Here is a 24641-nt window from a genome sequence, read left to right as displayed (position 1 = left end):
ACTGTCTATAAAGAGAAATTAAACTAATTCATAGTCCTGTAGGAAATGTAAAGGAAGAGGCCAAACCAGCTGAGCTGTGTCTGTGGTTTAAAAACATCATCCACCTGGGATTGGTGCGTTTATCCTGGGAGCTCCTTTTTCTCCCCCCCCAGATTTTATTTGAATTTCAAAAGATAAAAACGATTAACTGTATCTTCTCAAGTTTGAGATCAATTACTTAGCACAGTTCTGTTCTCCAAAGATACTGGAGAACACAGTATTACAGACACCTAATTTAACTTTTTTTTTAAATTTTATTTCAATGGCCTATTAAAAATAAGCAAACAAAAAAAGGCTGTGGAATTCATTACTCATCTCAGGATATTCCTAAGGATAATACTAATATATAGAACTTAGGCAGAGAAATTAATTTTGTAACCTAGCTTGTGGTCGACAAACTGAGCATTTCCACCAGTGGTGGTCCCTGCTAAAGTCATCCTTTTTTCATTTCCATGGCTGTACTGTGCCATGTGAACTGGAGAGGGGAATAATAGATGAGTTCTGCAAGTGGAGTTGGCAGATCTGACAGCACATGCGTGCAGTGGAGATAAGGGTTGCTGAGGCAAGAGGATGCTGGACTGAGCCCATCTAAAATATTTTTAGACTCATGGTTTTCCAGGGAAATAGGACTTTTGTTTTTATTTACTAATTCTGTACATCTCTAAATATGTTTGTGGCTCTTTTTCTTTCTCTTAGCCAAGCTGGGACTTCCTACTACAAGATCTTGTCCAAAGCCAGTGGTGGCCTTGGGTCACAAATGACAGTTCTTTCTCTGCCATCTCAGGCTGGTGTGGTGTTTTACTTTGATGGATATTGTTGCTAGCTTTCATGCCTAAGTAACCTAATTAAAATCTTTTGGTAGGGTTATAATGCATTTGAAGCAAATAATTGTGCTCTGAGGCTGAAAATGGATGCCAGGGTACTGTTCCCCAGAGACAAACCCCAGTGCTCTGTTGAACAGGTGCTGGATTCTGAAGAGTTTCAAAAGAGCCAAATTTGTTCCCTAAACAGCCAAGATTTTAGTCACAAATTCTGTTTCAGACCTTTCTGTGGCATTGCATGTTGTGACAACTTAAAATAATGTGATTGGATGGGCAAGAGACGGCAAGAGAAAACACTTAAAACCTTAAGCTTTCAGTAACTCAGAAACTTTGACAATGTGTTCTTTGACAAAACAGCCAATTAGTCAGGAAGTAGAAAATTATCCTGAACTTGTTCAGGAGTCAGAGTGGAACTAAAACATGGGAAAAGTCTGATGGAGGATGCGCACTGGCTGGGAGCACAAGAGCTTTTTACACAATACTCACAGAGTCCAGTGATCTTCCATTCCAAATCCTTTTAAATCTTCTCTCTTTAATTAAAAAAAAAAAAAAAAGTCACCGAGGCAGCAAGACTGACATACTAGAAAATGCATTTCAGGGTAGAGTCATGAATGTTTAAACTGGCTGAAAGGCAAACCAAGGGAGTTTGCAACACTGCAAACACATATCAATGTCTGTATAATTGACATCAGGGAAGGAATTCTGGGGAGAAACTTCCTTAAACTGCACCATTGAGGGTTACTGAAATTTTAGTCAGAAGGAGAGCATTTATTCTTAAAAACTTCTTAATGCTTTGACACTTCATGTAAACACTGGGAAAACACAGCTCTCAAACACGTATTTGCATTGTGTTATTTGGAAGAATTACTAAATTTGCTTTGTTTATAGCCAGAGCTTTAGAATCCATGTTGCTTTTCTCCTTCCTCTTACTAATTCCCAGGATATGCATTAGCCTGGGCTGCAGAGCAGGGGGCTGACAGTAGAGCCAAAGTAGGCTCTTGCCTCATGGAACTGATGAAAAGTGCAAACCACCAATACAAGCAGATCCAGTGTTACTGTAGGACAGTTTGGGCTCCGGCCTCCTTCTCTTTGTGGAAATGGTATTTTATTTATTGCCAACACAGAGGGAATGCCATGCTTTCCAGCCCTTTCCATGAGTGTGCCTTTGCCTCCTTGGCAGCAGTCCCCCATCCTGGCTGCTGGGCTGCAGCTCGGGTCCACCTGCAGAATCCCATATTCTATGGGATATGAATCACAGCAGCAAGGAAACTGGGGCACTGCAGCTATTTCAGTGAAGCTGAAGGGTGCTGGGGAAGGAATGTCCCTGTTCTGAATCTCCTCAACAACGTGGCTGTTTCCTGGGGTGGTTTCTGGACCAGTGAAAGCCGAGCAGGTAAAGGCAGTGCTCACAAATCCAGGGATGTGGGAAGTCTCTGGGAGTCTGGAGATGTGCAAGGCTTTAGTGCTGGGCTGTGAGGCAGGACAGGGCTGGCATGGTGAGGACCCAGCATGGCACAAACTGGGTGGAGGAGGTAGAACTGTGATTCTCTTTTGGAGAATGTGAAGTCATTTCAGGCATAGATCCAGAATTTTGCTTAAACCAGCTCTGTCTCTGGGAAAATGACATTGCAGATGGTGAGTGTCATTTAGTGTAATGTAATTCTGTTATTAATTTAGTTAATATTTCAACTGTAAATGAATGCAGTCTGAGTTAAGAATTTCAGATGATTTTGAGTGTGGATGTCACATTATGACTGCAAAGTACCTTCATGTTTCCTTTGACCAGTTTAGCCAGGAAAGCAGGAATGCAACATTAGGGTGTCTCAAGTCACAAATCAGTTCAGTGTTTCACAGACATTGAGAATCCAGTGGTGGTTTCTGCTTTGTCTCAAATGAATACTTTGCTATTCATTATTTATGTACTATCTAATCTGTAAATTTTTATTTAAGACACCTGCCAAGAAATGCACCCTTTAAGATATTTTGTCTTCTGCGGTGCTCAGTTTTACAGGCAATTCAGTTTTGCATATTTCTTACTGTTTGAACAGGAAAAACATTAAACTGTTCATGTGTCAATTTGTTATTTAAGTGTCAGCAGCCAGTTTGTAAAACTTTTTGCACTTGGTCTGTCTCTAGTCAGTCTTGCAACTTGACGCCCATACCAGGAGGTGAAGGCAATTTCAAAATTATTTCATTAGAGACCCTCTGTAGCCCTGGCTCTGCTGGGGGTTGTACAGGTTTCAGGGAATGTGAAGCCAGATAAAAATCTAGAGGGAGATGTAAAAAATACCTTGAGGTGTGCAGCTGGTGCTGCTCTGAAGACCACCTGGTGAGTGTGGTGAATACCTTCCTGTCCTCAGCAGTCTGTAGTAGGTTCAATCCCAGGAGGATTTATATTCTTTCCAAAACTCTTCTCTTTCTTATACATTACAATTCAATAGCTGCAGTTATTTCTACTAATGTCTGTTTCTTTCTGGGACTAGATGGTGTGATTCCATCTGAAATAGAGCATTTTTTTCCTCAAATGATTGCATATGTGCTCACACAGTGCCTCTGTTGTTCCTTTTTTAACCTTCCTGTTAGGCTGGTAATGATTTCTCCTTAGACCATCTTTTCACCTTCTTTCCAGGAGCTAAAAATATGAGCTACACTCCACACATCCCCGTTTCCTTTACCTTAATGCATTAATTTAGATCAAGCAATTGCTTGCCTTTGATTCTTCAACTTCTTTAATTAGTGCACCAGTGTGATTTCTTTTGGCTCTTTTTTCACTCCTTACTGCACAGTGGAGGGGCCTCCATGTGTTCAGTGATTTTCAGTTGCATCTCTGACCCGAGGGTCCTGCCCTGGCACAGATGGATTCTCTCCAGGAGCTCTCCAGCAGCTTCCTGCAGCTGACAAATGGGCAGCTGTGCTCCTTGCACCGGGAGCCTTCTCAGAGCTCTGGAGCCTGGAAGGTGACTTTGATTTCTCTGTTCTGATGGTTACATGTGCTGTGGGTCCAGAGCTGGTTATCAAGTTTGTGCCTACCCTGTCTTTGGCACTTAGAGCTGGGTGGGGGGGCTGCCTGGCAGGGGCTGCTCCCAAGAGATCTCCGAGCACAGGAGCCTTTGACTAAAATATTATGAGAACTGAACAGGCAGGAGTAATCCCAGACTCCAGTATTTGTTGTATGAAGTGTAAGTTTGCCAGAGGAAGTACCTTTTCAGCTTCTAACTATAGCATTGCTTTGTAATTATTCATTTGGATGGAAAATTCCAGCCTTCTAAAGGTTATCCCAGATGCAACTTTGCAGGAAATGCATTACATATAATAATAAAATAATATTACAATAATATTACAGACAATAATAATAAAACTCCTATGAATACACGGTCTCCAGGTGAAACTGGATGCTGAGCATACTGTTGGAAGCAGTCTGAGCCTTGTTAAATATGTGTCCCAGTGTTACAGGACACTGCTCTCCACAATGCTGCTGGGGCTCTGAGTGGCCAGGATTTCTCTTTGTGTGGGGAAGTTCCATGCAAGGAGCTGGGATTTTAAATAGTGAATATCTGCACAAGGCACAGGTCAGTCATATTTTACAGATTTCTCTGCCCTGTGCTCCTCTCTGAATCCTCATGAATTGTATTTCTTATCTGTCGTCCCCCCTGGTTTGTTGATACTTCTAACATGAAGGAAAACTATTTTGATATTTCTCTGTCAGTTATTTTGACATTAATCAACACTGCAGATCTTGTTTTGTTTGGTGTCTGGGTAGATCATAAAGAGAGTTGCTGAAAGAGTTCAATTACAATATCAGCATCTCTGCCAAATGTATTGAGCTGTTCTGAAAAGCGGCTTGTCTTTTCTGACCCAGATACACAGTTTCCAACTGTGGGAGATGCTGCCAGAAAGACTCTTGGCAGAAGGCCAGCAATAAAATTATACTGCAGAAAAACACAACATATTTTCAGCAGCATTTTGTGTGGTGTGATGAAAAATTACCTGTCTCCTGAATGCAAAGCAGAGGCTAAAATAAACTTCCAATTTGAAGTTGCAAGCTTCTCACTCTGACTTTTGAAGGTAACAAAAACCGGTATACATTCCAGTTATTTTCTGTTATTGTGTGTGATGCACCTCAGGCTGTGTTAGATACTCATTGCTTTGTTATTAGCAACCTCTGTTGTTCTTGGTGCCCTGTCAGTATAAACTCTGCACACTGCAGTTTCCCATGGCAGATACCGGTTGGGGTAGATTCGGAAGGTGCAGGGTGTTTAATGCTTCAGCTGAATATTGTTAGCATGTGCCTTCTTGATGGAGCATTTGAAACCAATTTTCATGGTGTTCTACTTGGCCTGGCCAGGAGCCTGGAGAGCAGCTCGCTCAAGTGAGGGGTTTGGAGCTCTGGTGTCCAGTGACCCCAATTTCCTCTTCTCTGTTGCACCAGTAATGCTTCCGTGCAAGGTGGTGCTGCAAGGGGATACTGGGGTGCCAGACACAGTTCATGCCTCCTTTCTAGAGGCTCAGAGCACCCTAATTCTGGTATTTCAGTTTCCATGGAATGCAAGTACCTGTTTCTCCTGCCTTTTCACTTCCCTGTTCACAGGCACTTGGAGGTAGCTGAGCATATTCATCACCCCTGGCTGTTTAACTGTCTGTCCCCTGGGAATGCAGCTGCAGATGCAGGAATATCTCCTACTACAAAAGCCTCATCTGAAATTCTTTTTGCTTGTCTTGAGCCAAAGCATAAACTTCCTCTGTGAAGGATGGGATGTTTAATGGAAACGTTGCTACACTGTCATGGTGTTTTAATAACATTTCTAATGTGTCAAATCCCCAGTGATTTTAAACCACACTGCAGACTCTGCGCGGCTCCACTGTGACCTGGTTTGGAGACAGAGATTATTTACCCTGGTTTTACACTTTAGGGGCACATGATGCAGAGCAGAAGTGACTTTTTCAAGGTCACCAAGGTCTCAGTAATGCAAGGAGCTTCCTGTACAAGTTTCCTTGCAAGTGTGGGTGGCTGCCCCTAGGTAAGACAGCCACACATTTAAATATTGTGCTTTTTAGTCTGAGCATCAACTGTTCCTTCCCTGAGGATGCAGGAGCAAATATCCTGCTATGGTCTGGTAGTGGAATGAGGCTGTTGGATTTATGGAATTGCTGCTCACTTCACATAATGCTTTCTGATGTATTTGGTGCTGAGCTATGTTATGCTGCCTTAGTCCATATGGTTGGAGCAGATTTGATTTTGGTTTTCCTTAATTTAATTCTGTGTGCTGTCAAATGTACTTTATTCTGTATATTGTGTCTGCACTTTTATAGTAAACTCCCTCCTGTTTAGTGCTTTTGTTGAAAATGTTTTCAAAGTCTGAACTAAATTAGGGTTTCACTCCTATGCGTGTTTCTGAAATATTCGTAGGATGTTAATGACTTGGAAGACATCGTGTATCAGCTTCGACTCAATTTTTGGGATTTTCTTCCAGCTTTCTGAATTTTATAATAAAGATCCCTTTGTAATTCATCTGTCTGTGCCCTGACTTCAGCCACGCACTGCTGAGAAAAAGGGCAGGTAAAGAGCTCATAAATACCTTCATCCCAGAACCTTTACTTGTCTTGAAAACAAGAAAGCAGGTCACCACTGCTCCATCCACTGCTAGGGCAGAGTATGGAGAGGTGCTGGTGTTTTCACTTCATCAGCCCAGCAGAGATTAACCCCTGTTGTGGCTGTGACACATTCATTTCCAGCCCGTTTTGGATTTTTCAAGAAGCTGAGAAGCACCTGGCCCAGGCAGGGCTGCCCCCAGCAGTGAGTGTTTGCAGACTCCTCTGGCCAGCAGCCTGCTCAGCACTTTGGGAGCACCAGAACTTGCTCAGCCACCTATCTCTGGCCATCTGCTTGCCACAGCCTGGGTGAGCTGATAAGCAACAGCTTGCAGTAGTCTTGGGAGGGAGGCTGGCCTGGAGTGTTGCTGGAGTCTGGAGACATTGTACTGGGCATATGCTGAAGTCAGCAACACATTCCAGTGCCCTTCTCTCTGCCTGGAATGCCAAGTTACAGCTACCACAGAAGATAACAAACTGAAAATGTGAAATGTGGGAGTGACAGGGAAGAAGAGTAGGTGAAGATAGCTGGAATTCAGTTTGCAGAGAGAAATAATTTGAAATAGATTATCTAGAAATGTGTCTCATAAAAGTCTCTCTAGTTTGCTATTTGCTGACTCAAGTTAATATTATTAAAAAGCAAAATGACCTTGTAAAGAGTCTGGCTGGTTCTGGAGATGGTGAAAGGCTGTTGAGTGTGGAGGAGCTTATGACTAGTTCACAAAATAAATACTGCCAAAGCAGTGATCTTTGCTTAGTTTCCCTCCCAGCTGCCCCTGTCTGACTCCCAGGATCTCTTAAGAGAAAGAACATCCCCTTTGTTGATTGCTTCTGGGAAGCAGTTTGGTGGAGTGTTAATACACCTTGGTGGGCACAGAGCCTCTGTGATGATGAGAAGTGGGGTCAGTCAGCATTTTCATTAGCTTGCTTTTCCCAAGTATTTTTAGTATGACTGCACTTAACTCTCCTGGGGTTTCTTCCTTGGCAATTTTCAGCTGCTGGAGCAGACAGGTCCGTGCACAGTGTTCTTGTCTGGCTGTTTGTTTTACCCAATTCTACATCCTCAGTTTAGTGGTGTGACTTACAAGCAACTATCAGGCCCTTGCTGCCAAGGCTCCTGGTGCTGTAAACCTGCTTAATTTGTTCCTAACCAGGGAAATAGGGAAGCAGGATCTGCCGTTACCTTTTCCCCTGTCACATTCAAATCTCTGTGGGATGCAACATTTTAATTATTCCCTGTCACATCACAGGTTTAAGTATCTCCTCAGCTTTCAAGTCATCTCACCTATCCCTCTGCTGTTGCCAAACATGCTTTTAATTTCTAACAATGTCAGGCTTCTCTGACACACAATATGCAAAGTGTTGCTGGAGAAGGGGTTCAGCATACAGGAGAAAAGGAAACATTATGTGTGTGTCAATCTACAGAAATTTACTGACTGGGTTTCCAGTTGCTTCAAAATGTTGCTGGAGAGCTGATGCAACAATATGTGTAGAGAAAGGAAAACAGGAATTTTCTGCAAGGACTGGAGTGTCTTGCTGTGCAGTGAGTTTATGCTTCACTCTCTCACATTACCTGCTCTGCTCTTCTCTCTCACAGAGCATTTCTTTGCAGTTTTATGGTGCCAGTGCTGGTGTTGTTTCCCAGTTTAGTACAAGAAGGCTGCTCCTGCAGGATCCTTTCCATGCTGTGTTGGGAAAGGCAGTGCATGGGCAGCACAGGCAGTGTGGGTGATTTCAGCTCCTCGCAAGTCTGACGTCTGCAGTTTGTTAGAATGTGCTTGTCTGCCTTTAAATAATAACTTGCAGTTATTGCAACCTGAAGCCTTGGTTCTTGTGCAGCATCTGACACAGGACTGAGGGCTGCAATGAGGATTTCCATAATTACCTTCTGGTAATTAAATGTAGTTGTTTGATTCCTAACGTGCATGCAACTCAAAAATAGAGACTTTGTGAGCTGGTTTCACATGGAGCATGTTTGCCAGGTTGGATTTCCTGTCTTCCTCATCCCAGAAGCTGGGATTGCCAGGTGGCTGACAAACCTCCCTGGGATCAGCTCTGACTGGCATGGGGAAGTCGTTACATGTGTGTGGGCACATCCACAAAAAAGTTGCTTTCCACGGTGACATCTGTTTGCTCAGATATAAATGGATCAGTGACTGTCCCATCTGGAAGCTGGGGTGCTTTGATCAGTGGTTTGCCTCATGTGCTGCATCCACCACTTCTGGAATCAACATGCCATCACTGCTGATTTCAAGTTGTTTCTCTCTTTTTGCAGGTGAATTAGAGAAAGTGACTCCCAGAGCACCTTGGCTGTATGAACTCTTGAGCTGTCAAGGGACTGAGAGGCTTATGAAGAGGTTCTGTCAGGCAAAACAGTGCTTAGCAAAGACACCAAGGAGGAGGGAAAAGGAGAAAGGGAGGGAGAGAGAGCTGAAACACTAACAAACCATGGTAGGTATTTGTTGTCTTTCACAGGGGTGCATTAAAAGTGTTTTCTGCTGCCAGGCCTGCATGGGGCCTGATCAAACCCGAGAGAGGGGATTTTCTGACCTTGCACTAACTGAGGGATGGTACTGTGTGCTTTGAGCAGAGCAAGTGAGGTTTGATGTATTGTCAGCCTCTTAAAGCCAAAGAATGTTCTTGTGAGCCTGCAGTACATGAATTATTAAATACCAACGAAGGGGATGCTCATAAGGTTTTCTAATAAAACTGGCATTAGCAGGCTGTAGCAAACAGCATCAGTGACCTTGAACTCACAGATTTCATTACCAAATGCTCACGTTCCCCTTCCACCTCTACCTGACAAAAGCAAGTTTTGATTATTCACATCCATGTGTGTGTGATTGAAGGTGCCTCTGTGCACGCTTCGTGGCAGTGTAGATGAAATGTGTGTACCAAATATAGCTGGTGTGTATGGTTTAAGTGAGGAGTCACTCCTCATCTGCCTGGGTTTAGCTGCAAATAGAAATCCCTGAGATGTGGGATTTGTAAAGATGTGCAAGTATGAAGTATTGTCATGGTGAGATTCTGAAATGTGTTCACAAAAAGACAATAAACCTACTTAGTTGCTGAACAATGAGTGGAGAGTAGTTTAAATATATATTTTTAAGTCCTCTAAGGTTTTTATTGAGAGAATGGAAATGAGAATAAATGCAATAAATTTTAAACACAGTTGCTAACATTTGTGTGGCTGGTTGCTGCAGGTAGGCTGTGTGTTTATATTTGTATTTTTTAAAAAAATACCTAAACCAAGACTTTTAGCAGTTACAGAGGGAAAGGGAGAAAGAACTCTTTGCAAAGCAGAGTTGTTAATATATTTTAAATAGCGTCCCACTCTGTCATTCTTTTTGGCCTGAATTGTAATGACAAGTTGATCTTGTTAGCCCCTCTTCATTAGAAAAGAAAATGTGTCTCACAGTTAGGAATTAGCAGTTTGTTTCTGTTCCACTGCTGTAACTGACATTTTGTAGGGTAGAAGATGGTGGGTGAGTTGGTAAATGCAGCTCGGCCGTTTCCCTGCAGCCTGGCTGTATCCATGTTGTGGATAACCACAAGAGGGACCTCCTGGAAGCATTCTGCAGCCTATCAGACTGCAGGGGATAAAACCAGCCCCAGACAGATGAATTGTTACTGCCCAAATTATCCATCTGGGTAGGAACACAAAAATTAGGAAGGGAATGATGTCATGACCTTCAATGGAAGCGACACAGGGAGTGCAATAAACCAGGAAATCATGGACAGTTCCTTAATAAGGATCCAGCCTAGAGGCCTGTGAGGTTGTTCAAAGGCCCTTTGTGTCCTTAGGAGTGGGTACAGCTACAAACCCATGAAAAAGGGGTGAAAATGACACCTAATTAAGGTGCTTAATGTGTAGGAGGAACAGAGGGGTTTGGCTGATGATTCTGATCTGGGAGGCTTTCAGTAGTGACTGATGTGTCTGTAGAAACCAAGACTTATTGCTGCCCTTGCCACGGGTCTGTGCTGTGATCACAGCTGGACTGGGGCACTGGTTAGATCCAAAGAGTCTCACCTGAATAGTCTGCAGCAAACCCAAAACTTCTTAGCACAGGTTACCCAACTAGTGAAGTTTACCTCCCTCAGCAGTATCACTCAGAAATCTGAGTTTCACTGCAGGCTTTTTTAATTAGCACTCTAATGTCTTCCTATTCATTTGAATGTTTTTTAAAAAGAAATTTCGGTCTCTTACCATTTATCTTTATTCTCATCTTCATTCATGCCTTTGCAAATCCCTGTGCAGTGGCTGAGCCTCTCACAGTTCTGTGCTGCCTCTGAGGGATTGGTTCTTTGGCTGCCTGTTCCAAGCTGTGCTGCTCTGGTCCCTGGCATAAACACAGGAGAGGTGGCTGCACTCAGCACTTCCAGAATATGCAAAATTGTATTTGCACAGTATCAATAACTTTCACAAAGCAAGAGTCATCTCTCCTTGCCTGCCCTCGTTTCCACATGCTATGCCCAGTCTGCACCCTCCCTGCCAGGCAGGATTCCCATTCAATGCTCCAATAAGTTTGTTCTCTTTTCTTCCTGTTTCCCACTCCACAACAGAGATCGATCCGATCTTTTGCTAATGACGACCGCCACGTAATGGTGAAACATTCAACCATTTATCCATCTCCAGAGGAGCTTGAAGCTGTCCAGAACATGGTCTCAACAGTAGAATGTGCCCTTAAGCATGTCTCTGACTGGATGGATGAAAAGAACAAGTCTGCAAAGAGCGAGGGTGATGTGGAAGCCAAGGAGGAAGCTGCAGAAGGCACTGCCAAGTGAGTGAAGCCTCAGCTCACGACGTGTCCCTGTGCTGCTCTCAATGGCTCCTTTCCTCCAAATAAGAGTCGTAGTGTTACCTGGCTCTGCTGCAGATGGATGTTCATAGAAGGAGGGGGATATATTTGGACTTTTTGATGTGAGAGCACGTGGGGAGAGTGCAAAGAATGGCAATAAGCCCAGTGTGGGCAGCAGTTGCTCTCTATTTCTTTGCTTATTTTACTGTGATGTTGTGAAGTTGCATTTAGCAGACAAACCTTTCAGCAGTTTTAAGCAAATACAATTCCCTGGAACACAGCAGTGCAAATTGACAGCCATGTGCTTGGGGGCTCCTGCAGTCTGATACAAAAAAGAAGTTTTTATAATCCAGCAAACAAAGTTTCCTAAGCCTCCATTACTTTCCATTATTGCCATAATTTAACTCCTGCTGGCAACTCACCCCCACTGAGCATATCAGCCCCAGTCAGCATAGATGCTGATTTTTTATAAAAAAATAGTCCAAGTGTGCAGTAAATGCTTTGGAGACAATTGGATGAGACAAAAGCTGGTGCTGGCCTGTCAAAGAAGCATTTCTTGCATTTTTTTCCATGCTTTTAAACAATCCTAGTCTACAAAACTGGCTTTTGTCACAGTCTTTTTTCTCAGCACTCAAAAATTAAGTGTCCCTATGTTGCTTTGAAAATTCTTTACTGTGACTCTGAAAGGTTCCCCTAAACTGTAGCTGGAGAATAAAATCCCCTTTAATTACCCTAAATTGTTTCATTTCCAGGGATCAAGGTGGTCGGACGTTATGTGGTGTTATGAGAATTGGCTTGGTTGCAAAGGGCTTGCTGATCAAAGATGACATGGACCTGGAGCTGGTTCTCATGTGCAAAGAGAAACCCACAAAGACCTTGTTATGTATTGTTAAAGACAATCTCCCAGCTCAAATTCAGGTGAGTTCATTGCAGCAGTCCTCCCACAATGGCTGATGGCACTGCAAGGGCTATTTGGGGAGAGGCTGGAATTTGTTCCAACAAGAAAGACAGATGATGTAAAGGAATATGCTCTGAATCTAGGATGGCATCTGGGGCGTGTGACGTGTTTAATGTGGTGACATGAAGTCCTTACTCACAAAATGTAACCTCTTCCTGCTGTTGTTGCCCTGCTCCTGTTTGTGCTGTCAGTTCCCTGAGGGCAGCTGACCTCTGTATGTGCAACTAACCCAGGGTGGGTTTGGGTGCTCTGGTCCACCCAACATCAGCTGAACTGCAGAAATCTTTCCTGCTCAAGTGTGTCACTCAGTCCCTGTTGTTGTCCCCTGCCTGACCCTGCAGTTCCCCATTGCAGCTGCTTTGCTTGGGCTGTTCCCACATAAACCCCTCTGTGCTGCCAAGGTGAGAACATGTCACTTTAGGTGGTCACTCATTTGGGCTCATGTTAATCATGACCTCACATTTTTTTTATTTATGGCTACCCAATTCTGATGCTGGCATCCAGTGGGCAGCAGTTGCAGCTTGTTTAGGGATACTTCTGAGGCTGAGGGATCAGTCCAGCTTCCAGGCTCACCAACACTGGTGCCAAGGAACTGCCCTCAAATGTTCCACTGCAAGTGCCCCTCTCCAAACCACAACCCAACTCAATCTGCTTTTCTTCTGATCGGCTTTTCTCCCAGTTTTACCATTTTTGACAGCTGTTAGTTCTCACCATTTATTTTGTCACACAAAGGGCTTGTTCTAATGGGCTAATGTTGTTCCTAGAGATGTGGCCCTATCCATAGCTAAAAATACAAAGGATCTTTTGAGTAGTAAAGAGTAAATTTTACTTGTTTGAAAATGATAGGGATGTATTGAGTATTAAAGAATAAACTTTGTAATGAGGCATGAAATGAGGAGGGCTGAATAGACATAATTAAAATATGTGAAGACTGAATAAATTCAAGAGATGGGCAGGTAAGATCCTGTGGGGAAGGACTGTGAGTGATTACAGAAAGGGATGAGGGAAGAGGACTCTGACTGGTGAAATGCTCCAACTGTTGTGGGCACGGCAGACAAGGAGCGGCTCTGCAGAGGGATCAGATGCTGTAGGTGAAGGAGGGTTTAGGCCTATTAGTGGACAAAAGGAACAAGTGAGGCTCAGAGACTCAGGAGCTGCTGCTTTGGAGGCTCATGGAGAGCAGATGCTCAGCCATTTTCATCCCAACAATAAGGGAGCTGCAGAGCAGACTGCAGCAGGGAAGGGGTCAGAGCAGACATCCTACCCACCGGTGTGCTGAACCAGGCTCTGCACAGAAGGGGTGGCTGGAGGCCTTTGAGCCATCTGTGGCTGCCCTTGTGCTTCTGGAGTGTGAGAGAGGTCCCAAAGGGCTGCTGAAAGACCTGCAGAGAGATCACTGCAGAGACTGTGATACAGTGCATGTTAATGGAGCAAACTGTAAGGCACTTGTAGCACTGGCTACAAAAGAAATGTTTTAAATTGTTTTTAATGAGGGAGGCAAGGCTGCCTTTGTTGCTGCAATGCCCTGTAGCCTTCTCATTAGCTGAAACACATACACAGATTCTTCACTTTTTCAGTTGATTTGGGAGAGTCTTGAAATCTTTCTTGGTGACTTTCAGAAACTTACAGAAGAGAAGTATCTGGTGGAGGAGCATGTAAATGAGGCAGCTATTGTTATCCATAACACAAAGGAGCCCAAGCTCACTTTGAAGGTGATACTCACATCCCCTCTCATCCGAGATGAAGCAGAGAAGAAGGAAGGAGGTACACAGAGCGTTTTAATTTGGTTTTAAGACTGTTCTAGCTAAATGTCCTGACTGTGCAGCACAGGGTTAATTGGCAAGTATGTTTTTAATTGTGCATCATGTAGTGACTTGACTGGCTATTGCCACCATGACTTATATTATTTGTGCCTTAAAAAGACAGCAGTCACTGAAATGTCATGTAAATATGTGTAGTTTTCCTTTCAAGCAATATTCCTACAGTGTTAAGTCTGACATACAACTAAATCTTAGATCTCCTTTCTTTCAGACTTGCTATTTAATTCTGGAGCACCTGGCGCTGCACAGTCTTGTTTGCAAATTAAGTCAGTCAAGTGGGATTGGTTCATAGTTTCTTGAAAAACTCATTAAAATGTTTCTCTTTATGTAAAAGCCCTCTCCTGCAAAGCTCGCCAGAGTGTTGTCCTGGCCCTCAGTTTTTATTGATTGATGATGTGTATGTTTCTGGCTTTAAGAATTTCCTAACTGGGATACAATTGAAGTTATGGTGCTGTGATACAGCACTTTTGCTTCTGAATTGAACGTTGTACCTCATGTCCTTAGAGTAAAATAGTTCTAGAAAACTGTCACTTAGTCCTTTCCGTTCCTTCTCCCTCACCGCGGTGTCACACAGTTCTGTGCTGCAGGAGTGGGGCCTGTGGTACCAGTGAGGCTGGAAACAGACTGTGAGCAATAGAGAAGAGCAAATGTAGCCATACTTTGTTGTATTTTAAAAATCTTTTCAGTAATTTCTGCTTCCGCTTCCCAAACCTATCCCTAGAAACTTTGCCACTGGATGATGTCAGACCTTTGACCAACTGGCCACTCTCTGTCATGACAACTGAGGCAGCTGGGCCCGTGTGGGCTAGGGAACTCCCTGTTGCTCTCTTCCCATTTCTAGACTTGCCACCAGACCTTTGCTTCCTCCCTCTCCCACATGGAAAACCGACGGGGTGAGAAATGTTGGTCAGTTTCTCCTCGTTTTGTTGGAGGCGATGGCAGGAAGGATCCCTTTCCAAGTGACATGTAACACTTTGGCAGCAGTTGAATGTAGAAAAATCTTACAGAACAGATGAATGGCAAAGATCCCTTCATTACACTGGCTGTTTATTCTGAAATTAGCAACAATGCTGTTTCCAAGACCATTAAAAATAAACTGCATATTGCTTTAGTTGTTCAGCTTCCCACAAGATGCTGAGACCAGCCCTGGAGCTGCTGCAGCTCATCCATGTTCATGAGAGAGCCCGAAGTGTAGGACGAATTCCGATGGTGAAGGATTTGTGAGATTCCCACCGGGGATACGGTTTTACACAAAGGCTTCTGCCCAAGTATTTTCTTGTAAAAATTGATGCTGTAATGCCAGCGAAGTCCAGGAATTTCTGAGTTAATCTCAGACTAAAGGAGAGTTGGAATTTTATGCTTTCTCATGCTTAAAACGTAGGTGGTCTATTTTTTTTTCAGTATCTTAAAATATTTTCAAAGGTCTCTACTATATTTTTGAAATTTAAAATGGTTTTACCACCTCTCCTGAAGTGGTTATACACTGTCATTCTGTGCAGCTGCTGAGAACAGGGAATAGGGTCATGGATCTCATTTTAAAGTCCAGGTTCCTTGGCACTGATTCATCACAAAGAACAGAGACATTTATCATATTTCTTTTCAAGGTATATGGAGCATTATGCAGATGTCACTAAATAATTTGGGAGGGATACTTTTTTTTTTTTGTAATCTTTCCAACCATTTAGATTGGAATCACTTAGACCAAAAAAATTTCATGTGAATAGAGAGAATAATTGGAGAAAACTGGTGAAAACACCTTGATCTCCAAAGCACTGCCATATTTTTTCACTACCACTGAACAGTGTCAGCCAAATGTAAGTAGACTTCCTATGCAGTTTTACAAGCCTGTCAGCTGGCTCCATGCATTCCTTTGACTGAAGGAGCTCAAAGTGCTGCTGAACTTGCCTTTCATCTTCCATGTAAGATAGGCCCAGACTGCCTGAGCCTGTGGAAAACTGACCAAGGTTTCTGTGGTGGGATTAGCACTAATCTGTCCTCTAACAACCCAGGTCAGGCCAACGGCCCTCGTTCCCAGTGCTCCCATTGTTCTGTAGGAATGCTGTGTGTGCCTTCATGCCCTGATGTCAGAATGTATTGAAAAACATTCCTGGATTTCTCTTCAGTCCCCACCTCTTTGGAAAAGTGTTCATGTTTAAGATGTGGTGTTTGTCCTATTTGTTTTTGCTGCTCCTTAGCAAAAATAAATAGTGGCTCAGTGTGTGTGTGCATTTTGGTGTTTCTCACAAACAGCTACCCATAAAGCTCTGCTTTCTCATGTTGAGAAGTCAAGCACCTAAATTTGCCTGCATTTTGCATCCGTTTAAATTTTAAACTTCTTAAGAAACTGAATTTTTAGTCACAGCATCAAATATAAATTGGGCTTTCCAGACCAGAACCTTGTATCCTGAAAACCAGTTATTGTTACTGAGCATACAGTAAAACAAATAATACAATTCCAAACAAGCTGGCTCACCAAAGTGGGGCTGAAGTCCCGTTGCTCCTGGAGCAGGACATGGCCAGTGATGCTCCCAAGGGGCCAAGTGCCACTGCAGGGGCAGCAAGCCCCAGCCTGCCTCCCCTCTCTGGAGAACACAAGGCTCCTCGTAGGGCTCAGATGAATGGAGTTGGCAGCTCCTGTGTGAAGAGAATGCTACAGCAGTGGGGAGAGAATTCCTGAGGGATTGGTTCTGCGTTGCATAGTGTGAGCTAACGTCAGGGCTTTAGAATTTACTCTTTACTAAACTCCTTGGATCGCTGCCCTTGTTAAAATTACAAGGGAAAAAGGAAAGCTTTGCAATCCCGTTTGAAAATTTTGATTTGGTCTCACTTTCCTGACTGGCAGAGCATGAAGAAACATGCCATTCTCCTGAGGGGTCTGAAGGGAGCCCGCTGCAAGCCGCTCGCCCTCTTCACTGCCTGTTCTCTTCATCTTTCTGTTTAATAGAATCTTGCACCACAAAGTTGGCAGACTGCAACATCAGGACACTGGGGCTGAACAAGCAACTGGCAAAATTCTCCAAGATATTTGTAAATTAGGCCTTGGAAAATGGTCTTAATCCTGTAAGAAAATGTATGGTTCTCAATTGTTGAAACACATCTTAGGAGATTTTTGGTTCACCTGAATGACAGGTGACATGTATTTTGTTTGTAGTTTAAATGAAAAATTAATTTACTTTATCAATGGCTGCAGCACTCTTTAGCAAAGCCTCATATAACACTGACCCCCAGTTCATTGCAAAAAAATAATGATTTTGCAGTCAGTCACCTTTGCCATTTCTAACGTTTTAAAAGAAGATTCTGATCATTCATTGACAGTACTTGTTTGATACAATACTTGAGCTTTAAGCAGATGTTTATATTGTCTGCAGTGAAGTTTTCTCAGAGAACTACCCAGATGGATGTTGAGTAATCCTGTGCTACAAATGTCACTCCTGAAAACAACGAAACTGCAAAGGAAATTTAGAAGCAAATCTTGTGTTCCAAAGTGACCTTTTGTGCTCAAAGAAAGCCAGAGCTTTGAGACTTTGCAGCTTTTATTTGGACACTGATTTGCAAAGCAGACAAGAGGAGTGATTAATCCCAGTCCTGGAATGCTGTTGATGAGGGCAATAACAAACAATGCAAATATCTGCTGTGAAGTTCACAGGGGTTGGAAAATAAGCTTATAGCACTTATTTATACACTGCAACCATCACCTGTCAGACAAGATACTGGTTCTGTTCAGTTTTACACTGGTGGGGTTTTTTTGCTTTGGGCTCTTTTATTCATCATAACATCAAGTGCTTTTACCAGAGCAACCTTCCCAGGAAATGGCTTAGGAGAGGCAGCCTTAACATGAAAGATGCAATTGCTTGTGCAGCCAGTCCCATTCAAAGGAACCCATGGAAATGTCCTTGGAGATGGAACTAACAAACTGATGGTACTTTTTCCTCATAACCTGTCCTGGTATTTTAGATGTCTTGCTGGATTTTGCTCATGTAGCAGAGTTTTCAGTTTGCAATGGATTTAGTATTTCATTCACCTCTGCAAAGGTCTCTAAAGACCTGGAGAATTAATCATTATGAATAATGAAGAGAGTCCATTTCCAAATTATTTCTTTTTAAGTCAAGAGTAACTCTGTATTCATAGAAAAATGTCATATTCAAGGTTTTAGTTAAGCCATGGATTCATTTTGTTATTCCAGATGTTCTCAACATCAGCTAAAACTAGTATTTTTGTAATGTGATTTCACAGAAATATAGAATCTGTCATTAGAGTTTCCAGAGAATCTGGATGTCACAAACTCCTTTGGATTAAAATACAATAAATACAGAAGGACTGATAGAGATTTCCCCTTAATGTAGAATTGGATGTGGCTGCTAAAAGCAGTTTGTTACAAGTTGGCTGATAAAGGGGGGGAAGGCAAAAAAGTGTAAACCTGGACAGAAAATATCAGTGTCTTGTCTCTCAAATCCATCTTTGAATTTCCTCTGTTGGTTTCAGTTGCTGTTGGGAAGCTTTTACTTGAGGGCACTTCCTCTCAAATACATGAATGACCTGGAAGTTACCAAACCCATTCTTTCATATGCTCTGGTTATATGAAAGACTAATCAAACTAAAGTATTGTACTAGCAGTTCTGTATATTTCTTCCATTGAATTATACTGGCTAGTACTGTTAATGCAGTATTTCAAATATATTCAATGTTTTCTTTGGAGTTCTCAACAATTGCATGGATGTAATTTCACTTTCTACCTATTACATTTTTTTTATTACCCTCTGAGAATATCTTCCTCTTGTCCAAAGAAGCTTTGAAATTCCGTGCCACCTTTGTGGAATAAAAGTCACAAAGAATAAGAGGAAAAAAAAGCCCAGTACATCCCAACAGAAAAAAAAAAAAAAGGAAAAGTGCTATAGAGCTATTTTCTGCCCTGAAATGTGTTCTACATTTTTAATAAGATCCCAGATTGTCTGTAGCAGTGGCCATCTTTATTATTACTATTATTTTACAAGGAGTGAATGCCTTTGCTTCTGTTGCACACGTGCACATTTACTACCTTTAATGGCTTGTTTAAATTAAATAACACCGTGCACTTAAATTCTGGGAGTCTTATTATCTCATTGAGATGCTGCCGCTCTTTTTGTATTGTGACAGAAACCCCTTGGTCAAATTGTATCTGTCTCTTTTTATCCCATTTTTACCAGTAGATAATGTTGCGATGAAAGATCCTCCGGACTTATTGGACAGGCAGAAATGCCTGGAGGCCTTGGCGTCTCTGCGGCACGCCAAATGGTTTCAGGTTGGCTCTTTGTTCTTACCTTGTTGTTATTGTAGCCTTGCGAGGTTTTATTTGAGACAGTTTTAATTTTAATGCCTCTTTAATTTCTGACTAGTCCCTCCTAGAGCAAAGGTCTAGAATTCCAACCCAGTGCTGTACTGTGTGAGGGCAAACGTGACAGGGAGACAGTCAGCTGGTCCAGAGTTGTCATGAGGCTACAAAAGCAATCTTGACATTTCGCTGCCTTTTTTATACGTCTCTCTAAATTCAAGTGTACTTTTATATAAGTGTTTTTATTTTGCATGAAGCTGATTAAGTATTAAGTAATAATAATTTAAAATCTATCCCAGGACTCTGTGCATTTAAAAAGAAAAGCAGAATTGAAGACCAGGCTTTTGCAGGTGTATTGGAATCATTTTGTTTGTTTTAGGCCAGGGCAAATGGACTAAAATCATGTGTAATTGTCCTTCGTATTCTGCGGGATTTGTGCAACAGAGTCCCCACATGGGCACCGTTGAAAGGCTGGGTAAGTACAGAAAGAGCTGAAGGCCACAGGGTCATGTCTCAGATCTCCTGAGAGTTGCAGCAGTGTCTGGACTGGAGAAAGCAGAGTCTTGTATGAGACTCCTCCTTCTACCCCTGTTCCTTTGCTCCCCATTAACTGCTCCCTTTGTAGAGGAGAGAAGGCAAGTAGTCCTTGAGTCTGTGATGCACTGATCCCATGGAGAGGGACACACTGATCCCATGGAGAGGGACACGCTGATCCCATGGAGAGGGACACACTGATCCCATGGAGAGGGACACACTGATCCCATGGAGAGGGACACACTGATCCCATGGAGAGGGACACACTGATCCCACGGAGAGGGGCACACTGATCCCACGGAGAGGGACACACTGATCCCATGGAGAGGGACACACTGATCCCATGGAGAGGGGCACACTGATCCCATGGAGAGGGACACACTGATCCCATGGAGAGGGGCATACTTTTGTGGGCCTCGCACATCCCAGAGGATTGGCAACAGACTCCCACTTGTTGCCTTCCATCCCTCTTGTTTAGTATTCTAAAACTATCCTGCTCCTGTGACAATGCCACTCCTGCCAGTGGCTGTTGCCCTTTCATGGGCAGGTTTGTTCTGCGTGCCTGGAGAGGAACACTCTGTAGGGCAGCAGAGATGGTGTTTCTCTTGTGTGGAACTGAAAGCCCTCTGAAAGGAGAACATTCATCTGGCTTGACTTTAGAGACCTCTCCTTTTTGACTTTCTGGGCAGACAGTGAGGACACCAGCTGCTCTCCAAAAGGTGACTCAGACCAGGGGGACAGAGATGTGCCCTGCACGAGGACATGGCCTCATCTGGGGCAGGTCTCTGTCCCTTAGACCTGTAGTGGATTACAAAGTGTCCTGATGTGAATGTTCATCCCCTCTACCCCTCCCCCCCATTTTTAACTTTCAGTCACAGTTACCCTTGTGTCCATACTAATCGTAATTTAATGTCTTCTAGCCACTCGAGCTTATATGTGAAAAATCTATAGGTACTTGTAATAGACCTTTGGGCGCTGGGGAAGCGTTGCGACGAGTGATGGAGTGTTTGGCATCTGGAATTCTGCTTCCTGGTAAGGGGCCAGATGAACTCCAGGAACACAAAGGGATGCTCAGCCCACCTAAGCCTTTAGCTGTTGCTGTAGGATTACATGAGAAATGCCTGCTGTGAACTCTGAACCTGCCATGGAGTGAAATTAATGTTTTTTTTTCTTTAAAATATAAAATTAAAAGAAAGGATTTTGCATAGTGGTAACTGTGTGAATGATATTGCCACTGCAGGAGAAGTTACCGGGGAATGTTAGATTTGTTATAAATTAACCCCTACCTCATTAAGGGGTTGCAGGTAAATAGACTTAATGATTATCTGGTTTCTACAGATTCCTTGAAATCTACATATCTGTCCAAATTATGTGTTTTCTTCCAGACCTACTGATTTCAGTTAATGTTATCACCCATGTGCAGTGTTTACTCTGATAAGGTCTGTGGCCACTGCAAGGGTATAAAACCCTGGGTCAGTTTGCATTGTGTGAGGCCTGAGTCCCTGCTGGAGAAGGGCTGCTGCCCTGTGTGCAGCAGCTGGGCTCAGCTGTCTGTCAGTCCCTGTTTGCACCCTGCTGCTCGTTCCCTCAGTAATCCCCGTTCCTCTCCCTGCCAGGGGGCCCGGGGCTGCACGACCCCTGCGAGCGCGAGCCCACGGACGCTTTGTCTTACATGACAGTTCAGCAAAAAGAAGCCATTACACACAGTGCTCAGGTAGGGAACTCTGTGTGTGCTGCAACTGTGAGGAATTCAGCTCATTAGCACCATTTATTCTCTGCCAGGATGGCTTGTTTTCATGGCAGTCCTGACAGTTCTTGGGCTGCACTATCGTGGAAAGGTTAAACCATAGATCAGGAGTGCAAGAGTTAAATTTGGGTGAAATCTTATCCTTGCAGAGGCAGCGGGGTGCCTGTGCACCCACCTCGGCTCCCAGCACAGAGCCCTTGGGTGGGCTTCCTGTCAGTGTGCCCTGCATTCTGTGATACAGAAATTCAGGAGTTTTATGTTTTTAGACATTAGGATTTCCCACAGCTATTGCAGAGGCCAGCTGTAAAAGCTGTCTTCTTGTCTGTCAAAACCACAGAAGTAGTTTTGTGTCTAAAGACTTACTAAAAAACTTGAGCAACTGAGGTGAAATCCTGCTGTGATTAATGTGTGTGTCTACTGTCCCTTTCAGCACGCGCTCAGATTATCAGCCTTTGGGCAGATCTATAAAGTTTTGGAAATGGATCCCCTCCCATCAAATAAGTCATTTCAGAAATATTCCTGGTCAGTAACTGACAAAGAAGGTAGGTATTACTTGTTCCAAAAGTCACTACTTGAGCAGCAAACTAGGAGTTAACTTAGAATGGGTGAAGTTGGGCATTATGTGCTGTGAATGTGAAGTAGAAGCTATTCTTTGGTATATGTGCGGTGATTGTTGTTTTTCCAATATTTCATTGTGAGAATAAAATCTGGAAGTTCTGGTCTCTAGAAATACCAAGAGACGAGAGGCACAACAGCCATAATATAGCTGTTGTTTATCTTTAAGCACAGAGTCCCTTGGCATGCAATGAGCAGAAGTAGTGTTTGATTCTTATGCTGGCAAGGAGAGACTGCAGACGTGTCAAAAAGCATATAATGAGTGTCCATAATAAGAATTACTCAAAAATTATTCCTAGAAAACAATATATATCTAATTTTAAAAATTTCCATTTGTATTTTTTTGTAAAAGCAGTACTGTTGGAGGTCTTGCTTAGACTAAATGTGGAGAACAGCACTGCAAGTTTGTAGTCCTCATCCCACACCTGGTAACTGGACACAGAGATCCTGCCTGGCCTGGCAGAGTGAGCAGTAAACCAATATTGGCTTTCATGTAGCAATAAGAAAGCTGTGACTGATGGATGAGTTCTTTTCTCTATAAACAAGCAAGAAGCAGTGTGGGACTAATCAGACTCCTGCTGTGGGATCGTGATTTTCCTAATGGCATATCCATATTACAAGGAACTTTATACCCTAGGTACAGGCTCATCTGCTCTGAAGAGACCGTTTGAAGACAGTGTCGGGGATGATAAAGATCCAAATAAAAAGATGAAGCGTAATCTGAGGAAAAGTAAGTGCAGCACTTCTCCACTCTGTTTTCAAAGATCTATTGTACAGGGGGAGCTGCTTTAAAAGCTTCTCTGTGTTGGTGTGGTAGAGCATGTGAAAAAGTCTTTGGAACAAAATTGTTGTCTCTATCACCCTGCATTTGGAATGTCAAACACATCTCTGTGCATCTGAATTTCCCCTGACGTGCTTTACTAACTGAATGATTTGCATTTTTAAATGGGATTACCCATCAAGTTACACCAGAACTGAAGCTGCCCAAGCAGCTAAGGTACATCCCTGTATTGTGGGGTCTTTTTAAAGTACTGCAGTGACTTTGGTGAGTGAAGATTGCACTTTCTTCACTCTTCCCCTTCCTGAGTTAGGTGCTGGTCGCTCAAGATCTCCCACAAGGAAAATAAGATGTGTAATCTGCAAACCATTGATGTTGCACATATGCACAGACTAGAAGTCTCTTGGCATTGCTGGGATCCAGTCATTCTGGGGGCTATTTTCATTGTGCCACTTGGATGCCAGTTCTGGATCTGGTTCCCTGTTAGCTATAAAACCTGTTACTCCTTTTACAGCAGGCAGGAGGAATACAGCTAACTGCAGCAGAATGTTGTTAATATAAAACCAGGTCACTATAGTTGTTACCCCAAATTAGAATGGCTTATTAAAGACTTAACAGTGTTATGGCTCTCCTCACCCTCTTGAGAGGCTGAGGGATGGTTTTGCTCCTTGATACAGACGGAAGGCACTGAAATGCAAACTGTTTCATTTTTCTGTTCATCTTGTTTTGTTCATTTTCCTTTCCCCTCCTTCCCCCACCCCTTCTACTATCTTGTACTAGTACTAGATAGTAAAGCAATAGATCTCATGAATGCTCTGATGAGGCTGAACCAAATCAGGCCAGGGCTTCAGTATAAGCTGCTGTCACAGTCTGGTCCAGTCCATGCCCCAGTCTTCACAATGTCTGTAGATGTTGATGGTACGACTTATGAAGCATCAGGACCTTCTAAGAAAACAGCCAAGCTCCATGTGGCAGTGAAGGTAAGGCAGCCTGAAATAATCTGCTAACCCCACATCTTGGGATGGAGTATGAAATGTACTTAAAACTAGACATATGCAAGCTCAAAATTTAAAAAAAAAATCATTAAGCTGAGCTGCTCACTGTGTGCTCTAAAGACAGCTGGTTCAAAGAGCATCACTGGTTTTGTGCTAGCAGCGGGGGGAAAGAATTTCCTGGAGCTCTACAGGTCAGCTCGTGTTGCAGTGGACTGAATGTGGTGGTGCAATTCTGGATGGGAGGGGTTTAGTTCTGTTCTGTTCTACTCCTTCCTCTGTTGGTTTGGAAGTGGCTTGTTGGTGGCTGCTTCTTTCTCCCCCTCCTTCTCTGTGTCCATTCTTGGCTTGTGAGCTCCTGGAAATAGAGTTCTGTCCTTGGTGCCTGAAGAGTACCTCTGTGTACTGGGTAAACCATGATTTATCCAGTTAGATTTCCAGTAGGACACTGGTGTCATTCAGAGACTGGTCAAGCTGCTGTTGCTTCCTGTAGGTGCTCTACATGACAGCAGGACAGACTGGAATGCCCAATGTGAGCATCCACCAGATGTGGTACTTGGGGGCATGGCTCAGTGGTGGGCGTGGCAGGGCTGGGGTAATGGATGGTTGGACTCAATGATCTTAAAGGTCTTTCCCAGCCT

The 24641-nt window shown here is 43.2% G+C and overlaps 1 protein-coding gene across 4 annotated transcripts in view; it reads left to right on the top strand.

Moving 5' to 3' along the window:
• STRBP (spermatid perinuclear RNA binding protein) overlaps window positions 1-24641 on the top strand; it is a 46444-nt gene that overhangs the window by 13213 nt on the left and 8590 nt on the right. For 2 of the 4 annotated variants that reach the window (XM_066563023.1, XM_066563022.1), the window contains exons 2-12: window positions 8725-8900; window positions 11013-11230; window positions 12001-12166; window positions 13826-13970; window positions 19210-19304; window positions 19714-19809; window positions 20789-20900; window positions 21485-21582; window positions 22046-22157; window positions 22868-22960; window positions 23789-23988. In XM_066563023.1, coding sequence (XP_066419120.1) covers window positions 8898-8900; window positions 11013-11230; window positions 12001-12166; window positions 13826-13970; window positions 19210-19304; window positions 19714-19809; window positions 20789-20900; window positions 21485-21582; window positions 22046-22157; window positions 22868-22960; window positions 23789-23988 — 1338 coding nt within the window. In that variant the 5' untranslated portion in view covers window positions 8725-8897. The remainder of the gene's footprint in view (window positions 1-8724; window positions 8901-11012; window positions 11231-12000; window positions 12167-13825; window positions 13971-19209; window positions 19305-19713; window positions 19810-20788; window positions 20901-21484; window positions 21583-22045; window positions 22158-22867; window positions 22961-23788; window positions 23989-24641) is intronic. The other 2 variants (XM_066563024.1, XM_066563025.1) reach the window with 2 other exon arrangements.

This window comes from Molothrus aeneus, chromosome 19 (assembly GCF_037042795.1).
Source record: "Molothrus aeneus isolate 106 chromosome 19, BPBGC_Maene_1.0, whole genome shotgun sequence".
Lineage (NCBI taxonomy): Eukaryota > Metazoa > Chordata > Aves > Passeriformes > Icteridae > Molothrus > Molothrus aeneus.
Note: the sequence above shows the minus strand (reverse complement) of the source record. Positions and strands in the feature narration are given on the sequence as shown.